The 23123-nt window shown below is 39.2% G+C and overlaps 4 protein-coding genes across 13 annotated transcripts; 1 reads left to right on the plus strand and 3 right to left on the minus strand.

Annotated features, from left to right (window-relative positions):
- Positions 1-24: 24 nt before the first annotated feature.
- On the plus strand, positions 25-7393 carry LOC6532593 (UTP--glucose-1-phosphate uridylyltransferase). 4 transcript variants are annotated; one of them, XM_015193959.3, is made up of 9 exons: positions 25-283; positions 4761-4947; positions 5007-5098; positions 5312-5317; positions 5614-5960; positions 6016-6241; positions 6312-6450; positions 6521-6930; positions 7002-7393. In XM_015193959.3, exons 1-9 carry the CDS (start codon positions 257-259, stop codon positions 7107-7109), a joined length of 1542 nt encoding a protein of 513 aa, XP_015049445.1. In that variant the 5' UTR covers positions 25-256; the 3' UTR covers positions 7110-7393. The 4 variants fall into 4 exon arrangements, with proteins under 4 accessions (XP_015049445.1, XP_015049447.1, XP_002093337.1 ...); XM_002093301.4 differs by lacking the exon at positions 25-283 and adding an exon at positions 1135-1338; XM_015193961.3 differs by lacking the exon at positions 5312-5317 and having other exon boundaries at positions 28-283.
- On the minus strand, positions 3358-4756 carry LOC6532594. The gene is made up of 2 exons (XM_002093302.3): positions 4044-4756; positions 3358-3986 (listed from the first exon to the last, which is right to left on the minus strand). The coding sequence occupies exons 1-2, from the start codon at positions 4497-4499 to the stop codon at positions 3498-3500; spliced, it is 945 nt and encodes a 314-aa protein (XP_002093338.1). The 5' UTR covers positions 4500-4756; the 3' UTR covers positions 3358-3497.
- On the minus strand, positions 7357-9443 carry LOC6532595 (peptidoglycan-recognition protein LF). The gene is made up of 4 exons (XM_002093303.3): positions 9062-9443; positions 8836-8987; positions 8021-8405; positions 7357-7960 (listed from the first exon to the last, which is right to left on the minus strand). The coding sequence occupies exons 1-4, from the start codon at positions 9201-9203 to the stop codon at positions 7527-7529; spliced, it is 1113 nt and encodes a 370-aa protein (XP_002093339.1). The 5' UTR covers positions 9204-9443; the 3' UTR covers positions 7357-7526.
- Positions 9444-14226: 4783 nt separating this feature from the next.
- On the minus strand, positions 14227-22850 carry LOC6532598 (peptidoglycan-recognition protein LC). 7 transcript variants are annotated; one of them, XM_015193962.3, is made up of 5 exons: positions 22679-22850; positions 19668-20623; positions 17720-17887; positions 15869-16023; positions 15361-15802 (listed from the first exon to the last, which is right to left on the minus strand). In XM_015193962.3, exons 2-5 carry the CDS (start codon positions 20467-20469, stop codon positions 15392-15394), a joined length of 1536 nt encoding a protein of 511 aa, XP_015049448.1. In that variant the 5' UTR covers positions 20470-20623; positions 22679-22850; the 3' UTR covers positions 15361-15391. The 7 variants fall into 7 exon arrangements, with proteins under 7 accessions (XP_039229720.1, XP_015049449.1, XP_015049451.1 ...); XM_039373787.2 differs by lacking the exon at positions 15361-15802 and adding an exon at positions 15803-15823 and having other exon boundaries at positions 22679-22849; XM_002093306.4 differs by lacking the exons at positions 15361-15802; positions 15869-16023 and adding exons at positions 16378-16811; positions 16873-17024 and having other exon boundaries at positions 22679-22847.
- Between the last annotated feature and the right edge of the window lie 273 nt (positions 22851-23123).

A 23123-nucleotide genomic window follows, 5' to 3' on the forward strand; every position in this document is an offset into this window, starting at 1 on the left:
AAAATTGAGCCAATAAATTAATATCGCAGCGCCCGTTCTAATTGTTTGTGTCGTGAATCCGGAACAGCGGCCAATAATCTTGGGAGAACCCATTTAATCGCATACAGCTGCGGGTTTAGTGTGTCTCTCATTCTCTTTGCTTTCCATTTGTGTGTGTGTGTAGGGAGCAAAACAACTAAATTAGTGACGCTTAATTGCTAAATTACCCAAGTGTTAAATTTACTTTTGCTTTACTCTACAAATAAATAACTTCAAAATGCTGGATGTTCCACATGAAGCCAAGGTAAGTTTTAAAGTTTACAGTTGAAAGGTAATGGTGGCAAATGGGGTTCCCGTTACATTTCGCTCCCTCTCATTCCAAGCCGCTCTGAATGCGCTTGTGTGTGAGTGCAGCTTGCATATTCCAACGCATTTTGCCGGTTCCAGTTGGACTCTATTTATGGGCCAATTTCCTTAGTTCGGATTGCCCTCTTGACTGGTTTTTGCCTTTGGTTTCCACTGCTTTATGCATTGGCAATTGCTTAGCGCTAACCTTCAAGTGACCTCAAGCGCACATACAGGGCGTGTGTCGCCTTCGGTGCCATGGGTTCACAAGTGTGTGTGTGAGTGTCGTTTTGGGGAAACCAACAAAAAAGAATTAGCTTGGTATTTGTTGTCTGTTGGAATATTCGTGGAATATATATCTGCTTAGTTCTTATCACTGGAACATGCCAAGGGAAATGTAGTAGCAGAAACCGGGAAAAGAATTGTTCCTGTTTTACCCGACTGATAAGCTCCCGTTCTTCTCACGTCAACCATTTCCCCACCCCCTTTCTTACAAATGCCGGCTTTGTACTTCCACATACTTGTTTCTTTTGTTCAATTTTTGTTTTGCTCAACTATTACGCACACATGTTCTCATCTATCAGCAGTTGTTTGTTGTTGGTGTTTCCTATACATATGTACATACATATATATATAATTGTTTTTTGCTATCACTTGTTGCTGGCATCACTTCACTTGTCGCCGCGTTTTTCAGTGCCGTTCTGCCACTGCCGACGTCAACGTCGTCGCTGCTGTCGCCACTGCCGCCGCCGCCGTCGCGAGTTGGAAAAATTTCGTATTGAAATTCAAATTTCGTTTGGATCCCAGCTTTATTTTCAATTGCACACTCGACCGGAGAGCTTCGTTTTTTGCGTGAATCTTCCCTCTCGTTCTTACGTTCCTAACGCGAGTGCATAGGCAAATACACTTGAGAAAAGTTGAGATTCTCGTAGTGAGATATTATTATAAAGTGCTCCATAGTTCACAATGCCCTCCGGTATAAGACCCATCGATGTTCTGCTGGAACGTGCCGGTGTAAGTTCTCTAGAATGACCGTGTAATTTTATATTTGGCCCAAGATCAATAAGTTAAATCTATGTTTCTCATAACTGCCAATCGTCTATGTTTTGTGGACTATTAAAAAACGAGCTTTGCTTGAAAAATCAGTTATTACTGCATAAAAATTCCATTCAATAAGGAAATAAAACTGCAATTTATTAACGAAATATACGAGTTGTTAATAAAAAAAAGCACAAAAATATACATATGTGGCAAACAAACCTCTGTAAATATGTTCTTATCATGTAAAAAAAAAATTAACGCGTAAATTCAAAAGGTTATCAGTTATGTCGACCTACAATTTCTTACTTCTTCCAGTAATCACCAAACTTTTATACGTTTTGCAATTTAATCAGTTATTTTTAACTGGAAAGGGAAGGAACAAAGTTTTTTTTGTAACAAAACGTGGGACTGAAGCATCTTATACGACATGTATGCGTTTGTATCTTATCTGCGAAGAGAAATGCAATTACCAAATTACCACACGTTACAACTACTTTTGAGCTTCATTGCACAGGATTGCATTCCTTAGATATCGATGTTGTAAGATATATTTTTGTATTCTAAGGATAGCATACTTTTTGGATTCTACTTGAATAACTACAACACCTACATATTTCCACCAAAGACATTTTCCTGTAATACAATCTACCCATATACTCTATAAGTACCGGATATTAAACATTGGCGCGTGTGATCTTTAAGATCTCTATGTTATGAGTTCATAATGAAGTGCATAAGCCTTTTACCAAAAAAAAAAAAAAAAAAAAAAAAACAAAGAGCGGCACAAGTAGAAGCCTCAATGAAGCGTTAGCAAATTATCTCGAGCATGTTGACCTTGGCGAAGTTCAAGCACCTGCCCTCTGACTTCGGCTTATCGTTGGGGCTCGGAATGGCTCATTGGCGGAAAGTGCGGTTGCTTTATAAATAACCCACATGCAATCGTCTGGCATCGTCGTAGGCGCCGTGGGCGTGGCACTTGTTTTTTTTTTTCACTCTTCCCCCTTTGCTCATTATTCCGTCTTTTGCGTAATGATTTCGAAAAGTAAACAGCAAAATAAAAGCGATTACAGCAATTAGTTTGCATAAGTCAGTTGCATTTGTCTGCTTTGATTGACAAGGCTTCAAACCGATCCGAACGCTAGGTGGCGCCAATCGTCAGTTTGTCTTTGCTCTTCCAAATGTTTTTCTTTTGGTTTTTTTCTTTGTTTGCCCCACGTACATATATCGGGGTTTGGCCATCTGCAAGAGCTAATGGCAACCTTGCCGGAATGTCAATGCCAAAACTATAGATAAATTGCAAATATTTGACAAACAATTGTACTTTTTATGACTTCCCATTCCCTAAATCATTATTATCATGCTATGTATCGATAAGACATAGGCTTGTTATGAAAGGTCCAAGAACAGAGCTTGATAACAAATCGCCCAAGTTGCTTGAACTATATTTCGTCATGCTGAAATAACGTAGATTGCATTAATGGCTTGAGGTGCTCAAAATTATGGAAATGGTGAAATCTAATATTGATTAAGAGGCCACGCTTTTGCGATATTGATGTGACGTGGAAATTACGGGTACATGACTCTAGGAACGCGCAGATTAAGCGATTAGATCCCGAAATCGTAAAACCACGGTGAGGTTTTATAATTTCCCTAGATTAGTTATCAGCCGGCAGCGATTGTAGAGGCGGTTGACAAACGAGCGATTTTGTTAATTATTACACAACATTGCGGGGCAGTTGCATTTTTAGAGGTCGTTTCATGGGACATTAGACTGGGCTCAAAATCCCGAATGCCTGGGGCTTATCTCCGTAATCATCCTTGACGAAATCGGAATGTCGAACTCATCATTAAACGGGTAATTGGTCAGGGTTTGCTGGGTTCACTAGATGATTACTAGTGAAACATTGTTTACTGTGCTATACCTTTCAAAAATAACCTATAATATATACATTATTTATGACCATCAATTAGCTATAACTGTGTTTGTAAAAATAAACTTCTGCACTTTGCCTCCAGGACTGAGACCCCTTTATTATGAGACCGTTGTTAGCATATGATAATAACTATAAATTTGAAAAACTTTTCCGTGCATTTACGAATGTATAATGTCTTAATTATGTTTTGTAGTGCTTTTAAAGATAGCTGCCAGTAGTTGCATTCTTGGGGCACTCCTCATGGTACTTGACTTCACAGCTAGCACTGTGGTTCCTGAAATCCTCAAGACTGGGCAAGTGTTTAAATAAGACTTTCTTGTTAAAGAAGCTATCGTTATCCTCGGGCTCTTCGGGTTCTCCAGCCAGGCGTTTCTTTAGCGAATCCTGCATTCCCCAAATGATGGGTTGACCTTTGCACATTAGAAGCTTCAAGCAACCAACGGTTTGACCCTCCTCCGGTTTTTCCTTGGCCTCGATCATTTCTAGTATGTACTCGGGCAGATTCCGATCCATGATATCCTTGATGAGTCTTTTGCTATACCGATCTGTACGTTGCATAAACCAATCGATGGGCGATCCGATGGAAAGGGAACGGGGTCGCTGGTCGCTGGATTCATACAGGGATTCCGTGGCATCGATCGAAGATGTTCCTCCGCCTCGAGTAACCTGCAGCAGGGTGCTGCCAATCTGAAGGAAATATTACGGGGTTAAGGTTAGAACAAGAGATTAGTGTTTTGAACTTACTGCCTGAGCAACCATAATTAGCGCATTTAAGGCTAGGGCTCCGATTTTCCGTGTATCGAAACCCACCATCCTCATCATATTGGCAAAAATTTGCCCGGAGTCGAAGGTTATAGGTGGAGTTTTTCGGGTGCTGTGGTGCTCCACTGGAGGCTCTTCCTGGGCATTTTCCGTTTCTGATTGCTGCTCCGATTGATCTTCCTCCTGTTGCTCCTCGCCGTTGTTTGGTTGCGCTCCTTGGAATCCACCCTGGACGTAGCTTATCAAGTTGGGCACATTCGTCATAGATTTGCCGGAGAATGCCTTGGCCACCAGATTTGCCACATCTGCGGCCGTATTGATGCCAAACATTTGGCCGGCCATCTTCAAACCATCACCAAAGTTGTCCATCACACCCGAGGAGACCTCCTGGCCACCCAAATAGAGTAGCAAACTTAATAGCAGCCAGCGACTTGTCATCACTAGGTTTGAGGGAAAACTGTCGCCGATCCAGAGTCTCCTTGGTCTTTGGCAACGCCCTCGTCTGAGTGGCAACCCAAGCTTGTAATTGGACTTACGACAGCTCCAGCAATAGCAATAATTTTGTCAGCGTTTCCTCCACTAATTTTGTCACTTGAGTGCATCTGCCGGATGCGCTTTGCTGGCCACACTAATCGTTGCGGCTCAAAAGTTTCTCCAAGTGTAACTTATGGTTTGGTTTTGGCGTTATATTTTGTAAAGGTGCGCGGCCACCAGCGAGCACCCTCCGACTCAAAGGAGTTCCATGAGGTGACCAAACGGGATGCCCTGCGTCTGCTGGAGCACGATGTGGACCGCCTGCTGGAGACCACCGAGAAGGCCCGCCAGCCTGCCCTCAAGGCAGAAATGGGTCGATTCGCCGATCTGTTCGGACGTTTCATTCAGGAAGGTGAGTCTCTTAGAAATATGCATTTAATATGGGTTTTAATAACTGCTCTATTTTTTCAGAGGGTCCCGCATTGGACTGGAACAAGATTCAGAAGCTGCCTGAGAATGCTGTGATGAACTACTCGAATCTAAAGTCGCCCCAGAACGAGCAGGTATGCGGAGGGCTTGTCTTCAGACCCACAAAAGATTAAACACTCCAATCGATCCCAATCACAACTTTTTACCGAACACAAAAACCCAGTCGAACTCATCCTGATGATATTTGTTTTACCAACTTTGCATATTTTCATGTTATTTGATTTGAATACTGAATATGGCTATGTCTGCCTATAAATACTATGCATAATCGTGTGTATCGCACCTAGAATGAGGTAAAGCGTTTTCCCTTACCTAAACTTCTAAACTTCTGCGCTTCTCGGCTCTCACTCTCAATATGTGTATATATATGTATCTCTTTCGCTCCCGCTCAAATCTAAATCTCATTGGGCTTTGGACGCTTTGTTTAGATTTTGAATCTAGTTTTGTTGTAGTTTGGCTTAAGTTTGTAATACCTACGCTGTAGTACTAAACCCTAATGCAATTTGGCTATCACTGCAGCTTAACCAATTCCACCATAATGATATTTAATGTTGAAGAACTTTTAAGAATTTGATTGATTTGTATTTAGATCCGCAACATGTTGGATAAATTGGTGGTCATCAAGCTGAACGGTGGTTTGGGCACCTCCATGGGTTGCCATGGTCCCAAGAGTGTGATTCCCGTGCGTTCGGACCTTACTTTCCTTGATCTGACCGTGCAGCAAATCGAGCACCTCAACAAGACCTACGATGCTAATGTGCCGCTGGTACTGATGAACTCCTTTAACACCGACGAGGACACCGAGAAGATCGTGCGCAAGTACAAGGGATTCCGTGTGCAGATCCACACCTTCAACCAGAGCTGCTTCCCGCGCATCAGTCGTGAGCACTACCTGCCGGTGGCCAAAGACTTCGATGTCGAAAAGGATATGGAGGCGTAAGTACCTTGGACTTACAGCATTTTTAACGCGCTAAACTAATTCCTATTGCAGCTGGTACCCACCTGGACACGGTGACTTCTACGATACCTTCCGCAACTCTGGTCTGCTGAAGAAGTTCATCGAGGAGGGCCGCGAGTACTGCTTCTTGTCCAACATCGATAACCTGGGCGCCACCGTCGATCTGAACATTCTCAACAAGCTGGTGGGCGAGGAGCGAGCCACCACTCCTGTGGAGTTTGTCATGGAGGTCACTGACAAGACCCGTGCTGACGTTAAGGTGAGATTATAGTTGGACAAATTTGTAATACAATTGAATACTTAATAATTTGTTTCTTATTTTTGTTCAGGGTGGTACTCTCATTCAAATGGAAAACAAGCTGCGCCTGCTGGAAATTGCACAAGTTCCCCCAGAGCACGTGGATGACTTTAAGTCGGTTAAGACCTTCAAGTTCTTTAACACCAACAACATTTGGGCCAACCTGGCAGGTATGTCATGATCAAAATTACCAAAAAAAAAAAAAGCCTAAAATACTACTCTCTTTTTCAAATATTTTAGCAATCGATCGTGTTTTGCGTGAGCGTACCTTAAACATGGAAATTATTGTAAACAACAAGACGCTGGAGAACGGAACCCGTGTCATTCAGCTGGAGACTGCTGTGGGTGCGGCCATGAAGTGCTTTGATGGCGCCATCGGCATCAATGTGCCACGCTCCCGTTTCTTGCCCGTGAAGAAGTCCTCAGATCTGCTGCTTGTCATGTCAAATTTGTATACCCTTAAAAACGGCAGCCTGGTAATGTCGCCACAGCGAATGTTTCCTACCACGCCACTCGTCAAGCTGGGTGAGAACCACTTTTCAAAGGTGAAGGAGTTCCTGGGTCGCTTCGCCAACATCCCGGATATCATTGAGCTGGATCACTTGACCGTGAGCGGAGATGTGACTTTCGGTCGTGGCGTTTCATTGCGCGTAAGTTTAAATAATATTTCATGGTCCTTTGAATATACGCCTTCATAAAACGCCTTCATCTGATTTCGCAGGGCACTGTGATCATCATTGCCAACCATGGCGATCGTATCGATATCCCTGCTGGAGCCATTCTGGAGAACAAGATCGTGTCTGGCAATATGCGCATCTTGGACCACTAAATCAAATCCTCTACAATTGGATATCGTCTCACTAACTGTAGCCTAATTTTCTAAGTTTTATGTAGTAGCCATGTTCGCGGTTTAAAATTTCCAATTACGAATTTCATTTAGCCAATTGTTGTAAGCACAAAGTGTGTCATCTGTATATATCGTTAAGTAGAAACCAGTCAGGTTTTTTAATCAAAAACAAATTGCAATATGTTTTCAAAAATGTTAGTCGTTCAAACGAGATATAAAAGATAGCAGCTGTTGAAAATCAATAAAGGCATGTTTATTTCTATAAATACGAAGGAGATTGTGACGCATTGGATTTGAGAGAATTTCGATGCTTAATATAAGATCTTAAACTAATATCACTTTGAAAAATGGCACAGGAATGGCACTGATAAAGCTTCATTCCCCCGTTCTTTCAGTTTTCTATGACTTTTCTGAGTCGTCAATAAGAGTATAGTTCTCGCTTATATGGCCCAGTTTGATGCCATGTTTAATTAGTTCTAAGGCTATCTTTTTATTGCTACTTGAAGGACCAACGAAGGCCACGACTAGTTCATCTCCATTCTTTGGAGGTTCACAGCTGTGATCCCAGCCTCTGGCCTCGTAGATGTTTTCATCCCCAGCCGCCACGAAATTGTAGTTAATGTCCTTATATCCATTGCTCTCAATATGCCTGTTTTGCAAGAGGCGCACACGAAAAGTGCACTCGGCTTGAGTGGAACACGATGTAGTATTGGTGGCCACAAATCTTACGCTCTCAATTGGCAGCTTCAAAGGAGTAAGTGGCCCTATAGGCGGCTGGGCCAACCAATAAGGTCGGGTAACGAGCTTCACAGTCTCATTGCTCAGCAGTCGCACTGAAAATAAATTTTAAAAATAAATAAATTTTCATACTTTCACTTCTTCAACTGCATTACATGATGTTGCATCCTGTGTGAAACGAGGCCAGTTCTGCATCAGCTCGTAAAGCTTCTGACCAGGACTTTCGGTGGGACTAACTTGACGATGGGCATATATATGGTAATCTGGCTGCAATCTATGTAGACGTACGCCCTCGTCCATCAGTCGCATGGCTGCTGCGATTTGACGAGCTGGTGGCTCCATATTCACAAAGGTTCCGATAAAGGCTATGCTCACGGAGATGGCACCATATCCCTTTACATGCTGACCCTGGATGTGCCAGCCGCGGCCCACGTAGATTTGACCATCGCCGCCCACCAAAAAGTTATAGCCGATGTCCACCCAACCCATAGATTTCATATGGAACGCCTGAATGATCTTCATGCGGTATATGCAAACATCCTGCAACGAAATAGATTTAAGATATAATATATGTCTAAGTAAACAGTTTGCATGTAACTTTAAGAGCTTCAAGCTCTAAGTTGACACATATAGGCCAAAACTCTTGGCAAAAGTTTAATTATCTTAAAATATTGCCGAAGAAAGGGGGTTTTTTCCGAAAATTATGTATGTCGCCAAGCGGGGGTTTTTTTATGGCAAGAAAGAAAAGTTTTGGTTGTATATTTATTTAAATTTTTGTAGCTTTTTCTAAAATTAATTGGCTAAATGATTTAGTCGGTAACAGTTACGAAGCTTAAAATATTTTATCGTTAAGCCTGCCAGTAAATCTTAAGTAATTACCTCAGTGAACTAAGTAAAACAAACTGGTTTCAAGTAAATTTTAAATCAATTTTGAATCACTCTCTATTGACAGTTCCCAAGTAAAACTTACCTCCTGATCGCATCCTTCGGTCGCCGTGTGGTGGATGATAACATTGGCGACGGGCAGCTTGAGGTGCGGGTACTTCCCACTGGGTGGTTCCCCCTGCCATTCGCTGCGATCGAGTATGTGGAGGCCCTTGTTTGACGAACTTGTTGAGTGGGCTAAACCAGGTTAACAATTGAATTGTGTTGGCTATTAAGTTTTATACAATCTTCGATCCGTTTAGATGACTCACACATCATCCACGTGAAATAGCCAGCAGCCAAAGCCACAACCATTAGCAGCACTGCACAGAGATAGAGAAGCTCCAGGCGAAATCTTTTCGCGTTAATTGTCGGTTCTTCTGGGAGACTGGTAACTGCCGCTGTTTTCGGCATCTTGAGATGATTTGTTGAGACCGCGCTACCCACAAACCGAGATCGATCTTCGCAAGACGAACGTCCGATGCCAACTGAACTGTGGCGAACCCGATCTCGAGAGTCCGGTTATTGTGGATTTCTGTTGACGGCTCCCAAAAAAATCCCCGACATTTCAAATCGCAAAGCGACTGCGCAGTTCAAAAGCTTGTTGATAAGACATATTCATACCAAAGACATTAGAATAACAAGATGCGTAACGGCCATACATTGGTTTTGCACTATGCAGCCACTTTTTTGGTGACGGCCGAAATTGCTCTCTTTTCGCTCGCCAAAAATTGAGAGCGTAAAAATCTAAAAATAGAATTGACTTGCTTGTGTGAGTAAAAACAATAAAGGAGATAGTGTGTATGTGTGCGTGCTTGTGCTAGAAGACGATTTTCGGGCCGAAATCAATTTTGATCTAAGAAACAAATTTGATTAATGTTTTGGTCAATTTCGATTCGTAACTATTATGGTTTGAAAGACTTTTTTTTAATATTCGTTTGATAAAAGCGCCGCTCGAATTAGCTACCGTTTACATATTTATATTTATATTGATAATTAATAATATGTAATATATTATAATCGGTACCCAGGGAACACCACGGGGAGGCCATTACAATTGTAATGGGGTCTTATATTTATATGACCTTCGAGTCGACTTGAAATGTTTAAATGTTTAACATTAAAACATTTCCATGTTCCCCAACTAAGCTAGTTTTCTAACTATTGCTTTTTATTATATATCGCCTCTTTTTTTAATTATATAATTTAATTTTTAAAGTCGTCAATTATTTGAATGTTTATATTTTTTCACTTATGAGATAAAATGCTGAGTTTAGCTTGACTTTTTTGTCTATTAGCAATAACAGTCCACTTGCAATGCTTAAAAAGCAAAACTTTTATAAGTTTTTTTAAAAGATCTATTTTATGCTCATAACATTCATTTTCTACATGAAACCATAATGAGAAATCACTACTCTCATTTGTGCACTTAATGCATTGGTCTACAATAAATTTTTGTATACACATTTGTTTTTTATTATTTTTAAAAATATTTTCAAAAACTTTAATGTGTATTTTACAAATATTAAAAAATAGATCAGATGGTGCCTTTAGTTTTCCAAAGTCCGATTCTGTCGAGTAGTTTTTCTCATGTATAAAAAGCTCTGATGGAGCTGTTAAATGCTCGGTTTCTTTTAAAATTACCGATCTGCATTTATCGCAACTGGATCCCTTTGCAATATATCCAACAAAATATCTACTCGAAGTTAATTCAATGGGTATATCATTGCACAAAAAATTATCTATATTTTGGTCAAAGTACCTCTCATTGCCTTCTACAATTTCAGAAAATGATACAGAGTATTCTTGCTGCTGTATTTCTTTTTTTTCAATGCAAGGCTGATATATAATCGAATCGAACTCTATTGGCAACATTACATCATCATCTGATTCGCAATTAGAGTTTTGGGAAAATTTAAAAATGTGTAGGGATATAAGCTTGGCAATTATTACATTAAATTCATTAACTGAAGGATTTCTGCAGTTACCACCTTTTGCTCGAACGCACGCAAATATATTTTCAAGGGGATCCTGGTTAACTCTACTTGTTAAAAAGAAAAAGTGGTCCGTGTGGTCCTTAAATATATCTTTGACGAGTCCAAATATAGCTTCAGTAGTTTGGATCAAGCCATCAAGACAATATATATTATTACCGTGATATTTTACGCTCCTTAGGTATTCCTGCATTTCCTTCAGTTTATGCCAAACAGTATTGTTTACTTGAAGTGCGCATTTCATGGGGTTTTTGTCAGTTAATACTCTGCTATTCAGGCAATCAAAGTAATCATTAACTTTTTGGACAAATGCAGCAGTAGAAGCTGCAACTTCGGGACTATTTCGATTAAATTGCTTGTTTTGGTTACAAGCTTTAATTGCCGCTGCAACTGTGTGACTAAGTGTCTGAGTTGCCAAACATACCCGCATTAGCTCAAATCTAGTTGGATTAACGTGACTCCTTGTTAATTTAGTCATTCTCGTTACTGATCCCTGATCTAATTCATAAACCTCTCGGATGACATCAAAGTCAACTCGTCCGTCAGGGGTTTCAAAATTAGCTTTTAGAAAATTATTTCTAATAGATTTGAAAAGATGCGGAATGTCATAAAACATATAATATTTCTTACTATTTAAGGTAAAGTAAGGTTTCTCATTGGTGACTTCAAGTAATGAGGTACATTTTCTGTTGTTACCTCCTTGATCATAAACAACACCCCTTACTTTGAACCCAATATTTTCAGCAATATTAATGTTTTTATAAATAAGCTTTTTTAAGCAATCGCCTTTTATATTTGTTTCCGGCACGAAATAGTTCAATATAAATTTCCATTTCTTTAAAATACCCCGAATCACAAATACGCAAATGTGGCTTCCCATTTTATTAGAGCGATCAATTAAATGCTCTAGTCCATCTATTATATCAACTGATACATTATATGTTAAGTTTTTTTTTATTGCTACTTCATCACAAGTTAATATGCATTCTTTATCCGATTCATTCATTTCCTTAATGGTTTCTCTAAGGGCTGAGTACAAACATTCGTTGTCTCCCGGCTGTAATTTTTTAATGCTGTTCCACTTTTGTAATGATGATGGACTGGGAAAATTTAATTTTAAAGAGTCCCTTAAAAACGTATATGTGGAAGTCGACCTGTAATATATGCTCTGAGCAAACAATTTTTCGGAATCATTCCATCTTGTATTTGTGCCTTTTTTTTCTTTCAGAAGCATTTTTACCAATATTTTCTCATTTCCCGTTAAATTGATTTTATCAATTTGAGAAAGTAGGTTTTTTTCGGACTTAGATTCCAACCTTATTATCTTTCGTTTTAAATTTGAGTTTTCTTTCCTCAGCATTTTAATTCGAATTTGTCTTTCATCAGACATTTTCTTATAAGAAATATATTTTTTTTGAAACACTTTTAATGTTTTAGTGTTTTTATGACACTGACGACATATTTCAACAGGGGACTGTGAGCGATATCTTTTTTGCGCAGGCGACCTTACAGCATTAAAATTAATTTCATCATTATTATTATATGTCATTAGGTTTCGATCTGGAATTGTTCCTTTCCTCAGATATCTTACCCCAATATCATCTGGGGAGAAATGATCGTGGCATAAAAACAGTGATGAAGTGCTTGCCACAAAATCCTCCGTAAATTGGCACTTTTCCGCCCATTTCATTAAAATTGTTGGATCCTTTTCAGGAAAACTAAACAATTTAAGGGTGGGGAAATCGCGCCTAGATTTTTGGCAGTGTGGTAAACTGCACTTGTTCCCACTTATGTTTTTCCTTTTCTTTTCGGCCATAGCCAGGCAATTCCAATTGGCCAATCAAATATTTTTATATTAAAAATAATAAATTTTAGCTCTAACCTCTTTCAAAAAGCAGCAGTAGCAGCAGCACGTAGTATTAGCGCGTAAAATTACGAAATTAAGTTTAATTCAGTTAACTGAAATTTTCTCTTATTTATCACTACCAATCGCAATTTATAATTCGCACATATATTTCCGTACTTTAGCAATGCAACCAAACAACTTTAATTGATTGTAAACACAATTTTAAAGCGAAATTTAAAAAAAATCGAGGAGCTCTACGTATAGTCAGCTTTAAGCAAACGTATTAAGAGAAAAAGAAAACGTATTAAAAGGAAAAACAAAAAAATTGGCGCGCTTTTCTTCCCACCCATAATTGCGCGCTTTTTTAAAAACATCAAAACAAAATAAAAAAAAATAATTTATCTGAATCTTATTTTCATTTTAAATATTGAAAATTGGTAATTTTTATACTAGTAATTTGACTAAATAACTATAATAAATAATAAAAACATAAACAAAGTAAATTTTAAAAACTACTGTAATTTAAAACAAAGAATTTAAAAAAAAAAAAGAAATTACATATAAAATATAAATATTTCATAAAAATAATTCATAAAGTAAAATATTATTTATAAAATAAATAAAAATATGGAATCTGTTTATTGCAAAATTGATTTCTTGAAGCACGAAGTGCGGACATAAGCACCGAAGAATCATTGTCTTCTTATATTTTTCACACGTCGCACGCTGAATACTCTAATGACAATTATTCTAATATAAAGTCATATTTTAAAATTATTATGCATTTTTTTGTACATAGATTGTGCTATTATTATTTCTGTGTTAAATTTGAATAATTGTTATGTTAAGGCAATGCAAGACTAGAGTTTTTAAGTGGTGTCAATTTATAAAAAATAATATAGATTTAAAGTCTAAGAACTTCTAAGATGAAGGGCATATTTTGTCATTTTTACAATGCATGTGCATACGTGTGCACCAATACAGTGGTCAGCTGTCGCTGTATGCGTACAAGAGAGCTGGTGGCTCTAGAGCTCTCCGCTCTCTGGCTTTTGAATAAAATTTCGAGAGAGCGAAAAGCCACTTGAAAAGCCACCACGAAAAAATCGTGTGCAAAAAAATCGTATGGCGTTACGCATCTTGTTATTCTAATGTCTTTGTTCATACCTATAAATAAGTGTATAACTGAGAAAGCTTTTGAAGCTTAAAATAGGGTGTTATTTTCGCAACAGGGTGCGTGTTCTTCAAACGCCGCCCACTTGAGGTTAGAGAGAGATATTTGATGGTAGCGAGCAGTGCAAGAAATGGGAATCCCCTTTTCACAAGGGGCGTATACTTACTTTTAGCTTAATTTTGAAAGCAGCTAGCTCATCTTTGTGTCGCAGCTATGATGTTTTCCGCTTTCTTGGAAAGAATCACCGACTACAGTTAACGGCTACGGTTTGATCAACTGACCCAAAAAGATTTCTTTAGGAGAATTATTCCGATTTTTTGTGTCAAAAGTAGAAAGTAGATAGATCGTAATTGGTAAAAAAGATATTGTATTTCACTAACATTTTACTGAAACTGAAACCAGTTAACCCAATAATCAAAATTCAAATTTCTTCATCTCTAATATTTATTCATCGTCCTTTGTTTATAACAATATACATTTTTCTCTCAATAAAAACTAAAAAGCGAAAGCAATGAAAAACATTCTAATAATCGGGGAAGCCCCGAAACTCGCCGCTATTATTCTAGCTTAATCGAATATGCCACACATTAAAGCGAGAACACCTATGATACAATATCAATACAAAAATGACTGATAGTTTAAAAAAATATCGATGCGGCGCATAACTTAACCTATTCACGACCAATGAGTCCAGTTGGCGAAACTTTTGTACAGCGCATCCGCCTTAAAATCGGTAACAGTTGGCATCAATTTACTGCTCGCCGTAAATCGATAGTCGGGTGCAATCTTGCCCAGCTTCACGCCACGTGCCAGCAGGAGACGAGTGACACTGAGTTGCTTCTCCGACGGCTGCAGCGTCTTAAAGGATCCGATATAGGCGAAGCTTAGACTCCTGGAGTCAAAGAAGGAGTTGTTCATGTGGGCGCCCACTTTGTCCCAGCCGCGACCCACATATACATTTCCATCGCCGCCAATCAGAAAGTTGTAGGCAATATCCGACTTCTGCAACGATTCTATGAAGAAGGACTGTAGCAGTCGAACTGGACGCACACACTCCGCCTGGGTGCTGCAGTTTTCCGAGTTGGTGGGCAAGGCTATGACCAGTCTCACGGGCAGCTCCAGATCTGGAATCTCCCTCTGTGGCGGCTGTGCCAGCCATTGCTGGCGCTCCACGAACCTCAGTATTAATCCACCACCAATGTTGTCCAGATCTGTTGATTTATCGAAAATAAATGTTGCTTTTAAGTTATTCATTTTTGAGCATGCATACATGTTTAGTTCTAGTTAGTAAATTTAAGCGGTTTTTTATTTAGATGTTATGAAATATTTAAACATGCTTTTCTACATGAAATTTGTTATTGATTTAAAAAATATAGTTATTTTACAAGGCGTAAACCCAATTTTCTTTTACAGAAAAAGTGCGAATGAATTGATTTGTTTAATGAAATTTTATTTCCTTGACTCACTTTCTTCAATACGTATTAATATATAATATAAATAAAAAACACACAAACAATTAACAATCTTAGCATTTAAAATTAAATAATATTTCTTTATCACCTTTATTCGTTCTTAGTTTTATTAATTATAACTATTGAATCATATGCAGGTCGGGCCAAGTTTTCGTCAGATTGTACCAGTTATCCCAGGTCTGAATGATTCTGTAGAGCTCCTCGCCGGGCATCAATGTGCCCGTTATTTGTCGATGTCCCAGCAGTTGGTAATCCGACTTTAGTTTCTTGAGACGAACTCCTTGCTCGAGGAGCAGCTGACATGCCTCCAATGACTTCTTTGTTGGCTCCTGCCGTCGAAATGTGCCCAAAAAGCTAATACCGATGCTGTTGTTATTATTGTCCCTCGTATGAGCGCCCACATAGTTCCAGCCACGCCCCTCGTAAATACGTCCATCCCCGCCCACGAGGAAATTGTACCCCACTTGACCCCAGTTGTAGGTGTCCATGTGTCTGCTCTGTGTAACTCGAGTCCAATAAGAGCAGGACTCCTAAATTGGAGTAAATTAAATCTTCTTGTGAAATAGATGAGAATTCACATGAATATTCAAACATACCTGCGTCTCACACATCTCGGGTGGCGTCTCGGAGATTATTACCCTGGAAACCGGAAGATCAAGGGGCTCTAGCTTTCCTCTAGTAGGCATTCCACCCCAGCCCTTTATACTGATCACTTCTAGTTTTCCATCCACATGGACTTCAGGATTATACGCTGGTTCAAAAATATCAGCTGTGTTAGTAACCTCGAAGATTTTCAGGGGATGAATGCAAAACCTTACAATAATTATTATAACAATATATATTTAACAAAAAAAAAACCAATTTAAAACTCAGATTTATAATCTAATAAATAATTTATAAATTAATCACAATTTGTCTTGGGTTTACATCCCTGCCCTGATCATCTTCCTAAGAGGTTACACATATGTACATCCAAGTATCTTTTGGTAAGAGCGGTAAATTCGTGATATTCCATTCAACTCAACCATTGAAAAACTTCAATTTTTTTTTTTAATTTTGTAAGGTGTTAGGTGGGAAATGAGGTCGAATAAAGTGAGCTTGCACGTCATATTGCTATAGACTCCATTTACTTGTTATTTATATATAATACATGACTTATTAGATTTCATGTGACCAGTGCGGCCAGTTCTTTAAGATCTTGTACAGCTCATCTCCGGGGCTCTGCGTGGCACTCAGCTGTCGATGGCCATAAAGCCGATAGTTGGTTGTCAACTTCTCAAGTCGAACGCCCTCTTCCAAAAGCAGTTGGCACGCCTTTAACTGCCGTTCGTTGGGTTTCCTGCTCGTGAAGGTTCCAATAAAGGATATTCCGATGCTTCCTCTATTATAACCCTTGGTGTGGGCGCCAACATAATCCCAGCCACGCCCCTCGTACACACGGCCATCGCCGCCCACCAGAAAATTGTAGCCAATGTGGTCCCAGCCCCAGCTGTCCATGTGAAACGATTGGACGACATTCACCCGGGAGGAGCAGACTTCCTTCGTTGAGAGATGTGGATGTGAACGTCCGTATCGACTATGGACTATGGCATCTACTTACCCTCGATTCGCAACCCTCAGCGGCGGTGTGCGAGATGACCACCCGATTGACGGGCAGCTTTTGCTCTTCCAACTTCTTCTTGGCAGGCCTTCCGCCCCACTCATCCACTTTTAGGATCACCAAGGTGCCATCATCGACGACATCTAAGTCCGCTGCATTGAGAGTTTTGGAGTTAGCATGGCACAAGTGCGACCAAAACAATAGTAGTGAATACTCGCGAATTATCATATACTTTAATGTTTTCCCGTTTTAAGTTCTTTTAAATAATTTGTTTAGGTTTCATACAACAAATTTCAGATGGAAAGTCTCTTTGAATTTAATTTTTAGTACTCTAATATTTATAGAAAGTATTTCTTTTGTCTTGTAATCGTATTCCTTTATGACGGGTACGTTAATATATTAGAGGTTTATACTAAAAAGTTTCTTTATTATTTTTAATATTTTATTAAACATTTTTAATCACACTACTACTGTTTTGTGAGAACATTTTTGGGTGACTCACGAGGTCGATTCACTGGCATATTCCATTCAATTGAACTTTAGGCCACACTTTTGATTTACAGTTCACTTCACAACACTGACCCAGTGATAAGAAACGCGAGCAGCAAAATGGATGATGTACGCAATCACGACAACACAATGATTCATATGAGTTATGTATATACAGGATGAGATTAAGATGACTTATACACATGCTGGTTGGGTTAATGAGTTAGAATATGTTAGAACATGATTGCCAATTCGGTTTTCGATAAGTAAGGAAGCTCTTTAACGGGGAACAAAACTGTACCTATTGTTGAATTGATTGGAATATTTTGCGTATACTCGTCCTCATCTTTGATCTTACTTTGGTTCAACGTCTTGCCGAAGAGATTTGTGGTGGTGGCCAGTACGATGCCCAGCAGGAAGGTTAGAGTTACGAAAATCACTGTAATTGTGACGGCCTTGCGCCCAACAGTGTTGGGCAAAAAGGGACAAAGGGGCGGTGTTTGCGCCGGATCGTCATGTTTGGAACCTGGAAAATGGTATTTCAAGTGTGTGTAAATGGAAGGTGTTTAAAAATGCCAATGCATTCGTATGGTTTAAAAATAAAATCTTTTGTTCTGTGACAGACAATAGACTTGATTTTATCTAAGTCTTAGTCTAGCATCAAGTTCAACCTCTATTGTTAATGTTTAATATATTCGTTGAAATGAAAGAAAGAATTATTTATTTAAGAAGGACTAGATGAATAATTTAACTTTCTAAAAACGGCAAATCAAAAATTAACTAGCTTGAAATGCAGTATTTCCTCTTACGCTTAACTAGTCCCTGTTCTAGGATTTCCAATCGTTTTTCGTGCTCCCGCAGCGATTTTTCCAACCACTTGCTCATTTGAGCTCCAGTTTGCACCCCGCCCAAACAGTGGTCACAATGCCACCTCAAATTGGGAACCATTTCCAGCACTTTCAACTGATCCTCAGACAATTCCGTGCATTTGCGATGACAGGACCGACCACAAAAGCCATTATCACACTCGATACGAGTGCAATTATCCGCGATTATTCCGTGACACTTTAGGCAAATTTCAAGCGTGTTTTTCGACATTCTCCGATCGCTTTACATGAACAACTGAAGCCGATCGATGGGTACTTTTCCCGATCCGTGCGTATGTACATATATACAGGAATTGTTCTTGTTTTTTCACTTTCTCATTTAGAAGTATATATGTATGTACACACTGCGAAAAATCCCCCACTACACTTAGGAATTTATTGCGAGTTGCAGGGGAAGCACCTGCCCATATAAAAACAACACGTAACTGCAGCTGATTAAATTTTCACGCAAACCGAACCACTGGTTTTATTCCGATTGGATATATTTTGAGTTTTGGTTGGCGATTTAATTATGGTAATTGTGAAAACCATTCAAGTAAACAGTTGCAGTTGCTGTGTTTTTTTGCGTATTTATCGAAAAAGTTTTCACCGATTTGATTTATGAGCTGCGGGGCCTTGAAGCGGCTGAGATACATTTTCTTTTCGTGAATGAAATTTTACTGGTTTTTGTGCACAGATTGTAATCAGAAAGCAGGGAGATAAAAAACAAGTTGTAGAACTAATAAATAAATGTATTAAATTTTAAAAATACCCGACGCTTTGTTTTCTCTCATGAATAAAAAGCCACACCTTCATTTTATGCGAGACAAATTTGGGGTTCCTGATTTTCATAAATATTTTCGATTTTTTTTTAACTGAAATATTTTTGCGAGTTTTTACAAGATTTTCCTAAAAGATTTTTGTAGCCTTTTTATATAATTTGTTTTTATAGTAAAATGTAGTATTTGTTTTAAGCGAATTCAATGAATGTGGGTGCTTTGTGGGCCATCTGCTAATCTACCATTCGCAACACGGTCGTTTGACTTGGCCAATTGGGTTGGGTAAACAAATCGCCACACGCGCTCAGTTTTGCCCATTAAAAGCAAACAAAACCGAGGCAAGGTGAAGACAGCAAAGGAATGTAAGCAGAGGCAGCAGGAAATAGCAGCGATAATATATATTTTAAGGATATATATTCCAGATAAGATATATTCTACTACTACTGGGAGAATTTAATAAGCGAGGTCATAAAAAATGTTGTGTCAAATGAAAAAGGGCAAATTAGGCTCATTGGATAACTATTAGGAATGTTCAAGAAACAAACAAGTAAATAAAAAAATTTAAAATTTAAATTCTTAGTATTATATCCCTATTATTATTTTACATCCCATCTTTCAGATTCTAATAAACTATATACAAAATCAGTTTCAAATGTCTTACCCGTCGCACTTCCATTCGTGGTGGCGGCACCATTAAAGGCGGGGTTATCCTGTCCACCGGCTGGTCCCTCGCCCGGTTTCCACTTGTCCCGGTTGTCGATGAGAAACTGTTGTATCGTCACGGGTCCCTCGTAAAAGTGCTTATCACCGAAGGTCACATCCGTGGAGTTGGTCAGCGCGATGCTCCCAATGCCCTGGGTGGCACCGCCCGGCGCCGAGGTGGGCGTGGCCAGGGCCAGATTTCCGTTCAGTATTTGCTTGGCCACAACGCCAGCTTCCAGGGGATTGGGAGGCGGGGCTGCCGCCTCAGCTGGCGCCACATGGCGACTGACCACCGTTAGACCGTGGTTGAGGTCACGCAGGTGGGAACTGTTGGGCGGGTAGGTGACCTGGTGACCCAGCTTCTGGACGGTATAATCCTCCGCTTCGGCCTCCGAATCACTAGCAATACTACTGGAATCGATGGCATTATCATCGATGGACACAACGGAAATGGTGGTGCTCCGTATGGAAACCGCCGGCGAAGATGTCTTTCCAGCATTTTCGTTTGTTATATGGACAGTGTGCTCAACGCTGATACGCTTGGGTTCCGTTTTCTCTTCCGACTTCGATTGGGACTGCCCTTTGTCCGTCCCCCGATCTTTGGTCTCCGTCTCCGGGCGAAATGTCGCCGCATTATCGTTCAGTATGACACCCGAGTCGGTGGACGAAGTGCTGCAGTTTTTTGGGCCAGACAATGGATCGGTTACTCTGCGTTTCGCATTGGGACATTGGCTCATTTCCGTTTCATTGCCGAAATGCATGGCGAACTATCGCAACAGTCACGTAACCAGATTGATTTTTTCCCTGGATCTCTGAGCGTTATGTGTTGGCCTTCCTATTTAGCAGATTGGGTGGCACATTATGGCAGATCTGCTGACTGGGCACAGCTCTCAGCAAACATCACATCATGAGCATCTGCAAATAAGTGTATGATTTTTTTTGTTTCCCGGTTAACTCGTTGATAACAAGCTAGTCAAATGTTATATTTCGAAGAAATTCTTTGTTTGAATTGGGCTAAAGTGGGTTTTACTTTGCAGAGGCACTGTGGCTTTATTGTAGTATACTTAAATTATTGCATTTTTGATACACGAGCGCCAAAACATTCAATTCCCTTGTGTACACTTGTGTTTGAAACTTTGATAAATATATATTTATTTTTAATAATGTCCAACAATGTAGCGCTGATAAAAATATATTATTTAACAAACTTCAATACTTTATATTTATTAATTGGATTGCTTTGATTGATAAGAACTGTTGGTAAATTTATACACGATCACGGCTTTATTATCCTGAATAATTTGCAGTTAACTCATAAACACCAGTACTGAAAGTCTTTTGCGACTTTAAAAGCAGTGATTCTTTCCTATTATTATCATTTTACTTCCTCTTCAATGAAAACATGTCTACGAAAAACTTAATAAAATAAAACACCCAACAAAGAAAAGAATTAAAGTCCTGTAAATCCAAGAGTATCTTTAAATTCACTTCACAATCAAAGCCGGAAGAAATTTGGCGAAGAAGAAGATACTTAATTCTCATCATCCTTTATGGAAGAGAAGATAAAACTAGAAAAGTATCCCCCCAACTTTACACTAAACAATACAAAAGCCTCATAGAAATTGCATTCTCTTTATTTAATTTAATTGACTTGAGCATAATTGAAAATATAGCAAATATTTTATTAGTTTCATATTACTTTTCAATTACACATGCTTTAAGATGCTTTTTATTGTTATCACAATCCATTAGAACGTTCTATTTGCCATTTTCATTGTGATTTATACGTATAATCAACGCTTTCAGTTCATGTATACACGCTTGTTGATAAGCTCGATTGCCAAGAGAGTTTTTAAAACGCGACTAAAAGCCTTTGAAGTTTGTTTAATTAAGATATGAGTGTATTGAATAGAGCTCGAATGTATGCATTCAGTTGACTTATATTGTGTAGCCCTCAATTCGATTCAGAAAAATAGTTGGTCAGTAAGCTAGCACGAATGGAAGGTTTATGCAAATTAGCTATAATCATTGACGTATGTAGTTTGTGAACTTAAGTGGATTCCGAGAAACACAAAACACACTCTGGCTAGTAATAGTTGGTACTCATACATATGCATGCCGAAGGGTATGCCGGTTTTTGGATATTCGAAAGCCGCCGAGTGACGTCTTCAAATAAAAGATCATTATGGGCATATGCTGTGATGTCTTGAGGGAAGCTACATGTACATAATATACAAGGTTCCTGCGGAGGTGTGCCAATTTCAAAACAGTAACTCTCTTTTATAGCATTTTTTTTTATAGAGTTCCGAGAATTCTGATAAACCCGAAAGATGCGAAAGGGTGCCGTACCGCCTCTATATGTGGTGGAATCGCTGTTCTAGAGAGTTGGCACAGAGCACGCTTTTGAGATAACACAAAATGGAATACACCGAGTAACGACAACAACGACAACGACAACGGCTACAAATGAGGAACGAAATGGCACTTTGAGTTTACTGAGCGCACCAATACACGTGCAGTGGAGCGGCGGCCATTGTCACTAATACCAATACACGCGCACAGATCATCACAATATGGGTGCTCTTTGTTTTGGTGGAGAATCGATAATAATTAACAACTCTGCTGTTTTACGTGTTTTCAAAATTATCATTAAATGCGGCCTATGTGCAAATTAATTGACTTTCGATCGATGTTTTGATAGCTTGTTTTTTTGCTACGAGTTCTTGCACTTCCTTTTGGGCTTTCAAAAGACTAATAATTAACACTCCTGGGAAATGAAACGCTTTGAGAACGAAACTAGTTTGCACTTAAATACCAATGTAATTGGTCAATTATTTAACACATTTCTGGCTGCTCACATCACATATAATACTCGATTATTTGGAGCTGAGTAATATTTCATATAAACACTGTTATATATATTATATATGAATAACATGCTATATACGATTTTTGCATAGCTTTACGCACTTTTAAAGGCCGACTAAACCGATGCAGCTCGTGAATATTTGAGCGTCTATACTATATACGATATGTGTGCAAAGCTTGTAGTCGAACTTTTAATACAATTTATACTGTTTCGCGCCAATTCCGAATCGCTGAGCAGCGGCGCGTTCGAGTGACTCTGATCAACTGAGCGGCGATCAAATCGCAGCGGCCTGAAAAGCTGGAGCGTCTGATACGGCGGCAGCGTGTGGGAATTGGCTGTGGAAGTGGCAGTGCGAGGGAGAGGGAGAGCAGACCGCTGAGAAAGAAACAGAGAGAGAGAGAGAGATGGGGAGCGAGCGATCGCCCTTTTTTCTTTTTTTCTTGTTGTTATTTAACCAAAGTTGTTTAATTTGAGTGCGATTTTCAGGCAGTCCACCTTGTTAACGATTTGCATTTTAATAAGAGATTTTTTTAAAAATATTCTCTG

This window comes from Drosophila yakuba, chromosome 3L (assembly GCF_016746365.2).
Source record: "Drosophila yakuba strain Tai18E2 chromosome 3L, Prin_Dyak_Tai18E2_2.1, whole genome shotgun sequence".
NCBI lineage: Eukaryota > Metazoa > Arthropoda > Insecta > Diptera > Drosophilidae > Drosophila > Drosophila yakuba.

Excerpts from the sequence above, each read along its gene's own strand:
- LOC6532593 (XM_002093301.4), top strand. The coding sequence starts at position 1,291 with ATGCCCTCCGGTATAAGACCCATCGATGTTCTGCTGGAACGTGCCGGT. Across the intron at positions 6,451-6,520 it reads CATTTGGGCCAACCTGGCAG|CAATCGATCGTGTTTTGCGT; the intron begins GTATGTCATGAT and ends CAAATATTTTAG. Across the intron at positions 6,931-7,001 it reads GTCGTGGCGTTTCATTGCGC|GGCACTGTGATCATCATTGC; the intron begins GTAAGTTTAAAT and ends CTGATTTCGCAG.
- LOC6532594 (XM_002093302.3), bottom strand. The coding sequence starts at position 4,499 with ATGACAAGTCGCTGGCTGCTATTAAGTTTGCTACTCTATTTGGGTGGC. Across the intron at positions 3,987-4,043 it reads TAATTATGGTTGCTCAGGCA|ATTGGCAGCACCCTGCTGCA; the intron begins GTAAGTTCAAAA and ends TATTTCCTTCAG.
- LOC6532598 (XM_015193963.3), bottom strand. The coding sequence starts at position 20,469 with ATGCATTTCGGCAATGAAACGGAAATGAGCCAATGTCCCAATGCGAAA. Across the intron at positions 17,888-19,667 it reads CACGAATGGAAGTGCGACGG|GTTCCAAACATGACGATCCG; the intron begins GTAAGACATTTG and ends ACCATTTTCCAG. Across the intron at positions 15,012-17,662 it reads TCCAATCAATTCAACAATAG|ATCTGGACAACATTGGTGGT; the intron begins GTACAGTTTTGT and ends ATAAATCAACAG.
- LOC6532595 (XM_002093303.3), bottom strand. The coding sequence starts at position 9,203 with ATGCCGAAAACAGCGGCAGTTACCAGTCTCCCAGAAGAACCGACAATT. Across the intron at positions 8,988-9,061 it reads CTATTTCACGTGGATGATGT|CCCACTCAACAAGTTCGTCA; the intron begins GTGAGTCATCTA and ends AACCTGGTTTAG. Across the intron at positions 7,961-8,020 it reads CACACAGGATGCAACATCAT|TGCGACTGCTGAGCAATGAG; the intron begins GTAATGCAGTTG and ends ATTTATTTTCAG.